Source organism: Amphimedon queenslandica, unplaced genomic scaffold, assembly GCF_000090795.2.
Source record: "Amphimedon queenslandica unplaced genomic scaffold, v1.1 AMPQUscaffold_13209, whole genome shotgun sequence".
In the NCBI taxonomy this organism is placed as follows: domain Eukaryota; kingdom Metazoa; phylum Porifera; class Demospongiae; order Haplosclerida; family Niphatidae; genus Amphimedon; species Amphimedon queenslandica.
In genome coordinates this window covers 103964-106527 of record NW_003546555.1, presented here as the reverse complement: position 1 = coordinate 106527, position 2564 = coordinate 103964, and the positions used below count along the sequence as shown (strand labels likewise).

At 35.5% G+C, this 2564-nt stretch overlaps 1 protein-coding gene across 1 annotated transcript; it reads left to right on the top strand.

Moving 5' to 3' along the window:
• The first annotated feature begins 6 nt into the window (after positions 1-6).
• Positions 7-2203, top strand: LOC109584440 (notch-regulated ankyrin repeat-containing protein A-like). The gene is made up of 4 exons (XM_020000197.1): positions 7-166; positions 228-320; positions 967-1042; positions 2004-2203. Exons 1-4 carry the CDS (start codon positions 24-26, stop codon positions 2088-2090), a joined length of 399 nt encoding a protein of 132 aa, XP_019855756.1. The 5' UTR covers positions 7-23; the 3' UTR covers positions 2091-2203.
• The last annotated feature ends 361 nt before the right edge of the window (positions 2204-2564 follow it).

Sequence of the window (2564 nt, the reverse complement as noted above, 5' to 3'; positions counted from 1 at the left end):
TTTGGAAAAGAGAAAGACTAGAGATGAGAGAGCTGGCCCAAGGAAGAGAGAAAAGAGACATATCCACTTCACTTTCATCATCTTCATCTCTCTCCTCACTCTCTCCCTCCCTTCGGTATTATAACAGGGAGATTGAAACTGACCTATCACTACATAAAGGAGCAAGGTACATGTACATGTACAGTACATGTAATTTTATTTCTTATTGTTTGTTTTATATTCATTAGTGATGGTAATCACAGGATGTTGCAGCAGTTGTTAAGTAAAGGTTATAATGTTAATAGCATTGATCAGGAAGGAGCCACTGCACTGATGCACTGGTAAGAATACATGTACATGTATTTTTAAAATTTAATAAATATTCTACGTACAATATACAGTACATGTGATGCCAATTATTACCAATGGCACATATTCTGTTCATTGTTTTATCTTTTACCGTATAGCTAGAAAATTTGGTTAGTTAAAATTTGGCCAATTGACTTCAATAGAGGCTTGGAGGTTAAAATTTTGGCGAAATTTTATTTCTGTGCATGCTTCTATGGAACCTTATCAAATTGGAGGCTAAAAATTTGGCTAATGGACCTCAATTTGCCAAATTCGTCTAAGTTTTACTCCAAGTTTTTTAGCTATATGTGACCGTAATTGACAAAAGGTACCTTATGGCGGATAGAAAAAATCGGTTTTTATAGCCTAAAAAATCCAACTTCCTGAGCTTAATTTATCATAAAATTACTCTTCAGGATGCAAAAAGTTACCATCTAACTTTTAGAAACAATGATTGTCCAACCGAGCACTCACAGGTTAATAATTTTCATTATAATGATGAATTTTAGAATCCGCCATAAGGTACCTTTTGTCAATTATGGTCACATATGGTATTTCTATTGTTTTACAAATGCATGTACTTATACATGTAGATGTATGTATTGTTCATGTACAATGTTCATGTTCTACATTTTAGAGTGTATTACTGTCTGGAGGTGTTCAACTGGCTTGTGCTGATCTCCTTATAAGGAAAGGAGCTAATATTGACCAGCAGGTATACTGATACACACTGTCACCTCAAGTGCATGTACAGCACCAGACAGGTGCAAGTTGACAAACAAACTAGTATAAAGTGAGTGCATCTCTGTTTGTGCATGTATAGTTTTATGCCTGTAACGTGTAAAGCACCAGGTACATCAGTTTGTTGATATTAGTACATGATACACTATACACTAACAACATACTCACTAGATAGTGCACTAGTCATACATGCGCCATACACTCACTATACACTCACTATACAATACAGGCTATCATGACTACTTTTAGTTTACATATTGTGTGTATTGTGCATGTATAACATAAGTTATTAAAAAATTGGGTCTAAGTTTGTACTGTAGTACAGGGTCTTGGGCCAAATTTCGCTAAAAATGTCTAGGAGATAATTCTCCATTTTAATAATTTTCCTGATACATATACATGTACATGTACTTATGTTGTGTAACAGGTTTGAGCTGATTCCGATCTAGAATTATTTTTAAAATGAATTTTTAAAGTTACTCAAAAAATTGAGCCAAAGTCCCTGTATTGTAGTACAGGGTCTTACCAGGCCAAATTTTGCCAAAAATGACTAGGAGAGAATTTTCAATTTTTATAATTTTCCCTGAGACATATACATGTTTTTATGTTGTATAGCAAGTTTAAGCTGATTCCGATCAAAATTGGATTTGCTATATACTGTATTTCCTCGAATAAGGGCCCTACTCAAATAAGTGCCTATCACTAAAATAAGTGCCTATCACTAATATATTACCACTATAAAATAGATACGCATATTTGAGCCAGTATTATGTGCCCTTGTGATTAGAGTGGTCCAAATAGCCTAATTGTTCATCCTCAAAACAATTATAAATATATAAAAATATATTGTATATTTTTGACCTGGTGGTGCCTTTGATCTTACAGTAACTATAGTACATGTATATAATAGTTTTAATGCTATTTGTCATTCTTAGGCTATAGATGGTTCAACAGCATTACACAGTGCATCAGTAGTTGGCTTGGTCTCTTTCATTCAGTTACTATTAATGAATGGATGCTAGAGATAATGATAGTGGGCTACCATTACACTGGGCTACCATTACACTGGGCCACTGCATCACATTCTGTTGAAGCACTGGAACTATTACTGAAGGTAGGGATTACATGTATATGCATGTTTGTGACCGGACGGACCCGTGCGGACCAGGCCGGTGTCGGCAGGGTCTTGTTTGCTTACCACTCGGACGAAGGACTCAAATACTGACCTCGGAATAACGGAACGGTCTCAAATGCTGACCACGGCATAACGGAAATGTCTCAAATGTTGAGCAAAGTCACTAAAGAGAGCCACTATGCCTTTGGAACTAGACTGTGACCATAAAAATGATTACAGTGGAAACCAAAACTGACCATTATTATTAAAATGATGCATTTGGTCAACTTATATACACAGGGCCAATAATAAATATGCAGGGTGACTGGTGGCGCAATATTAGCCTCCAAAAATTAATCTGTCAATTGTTATTATTACCGTG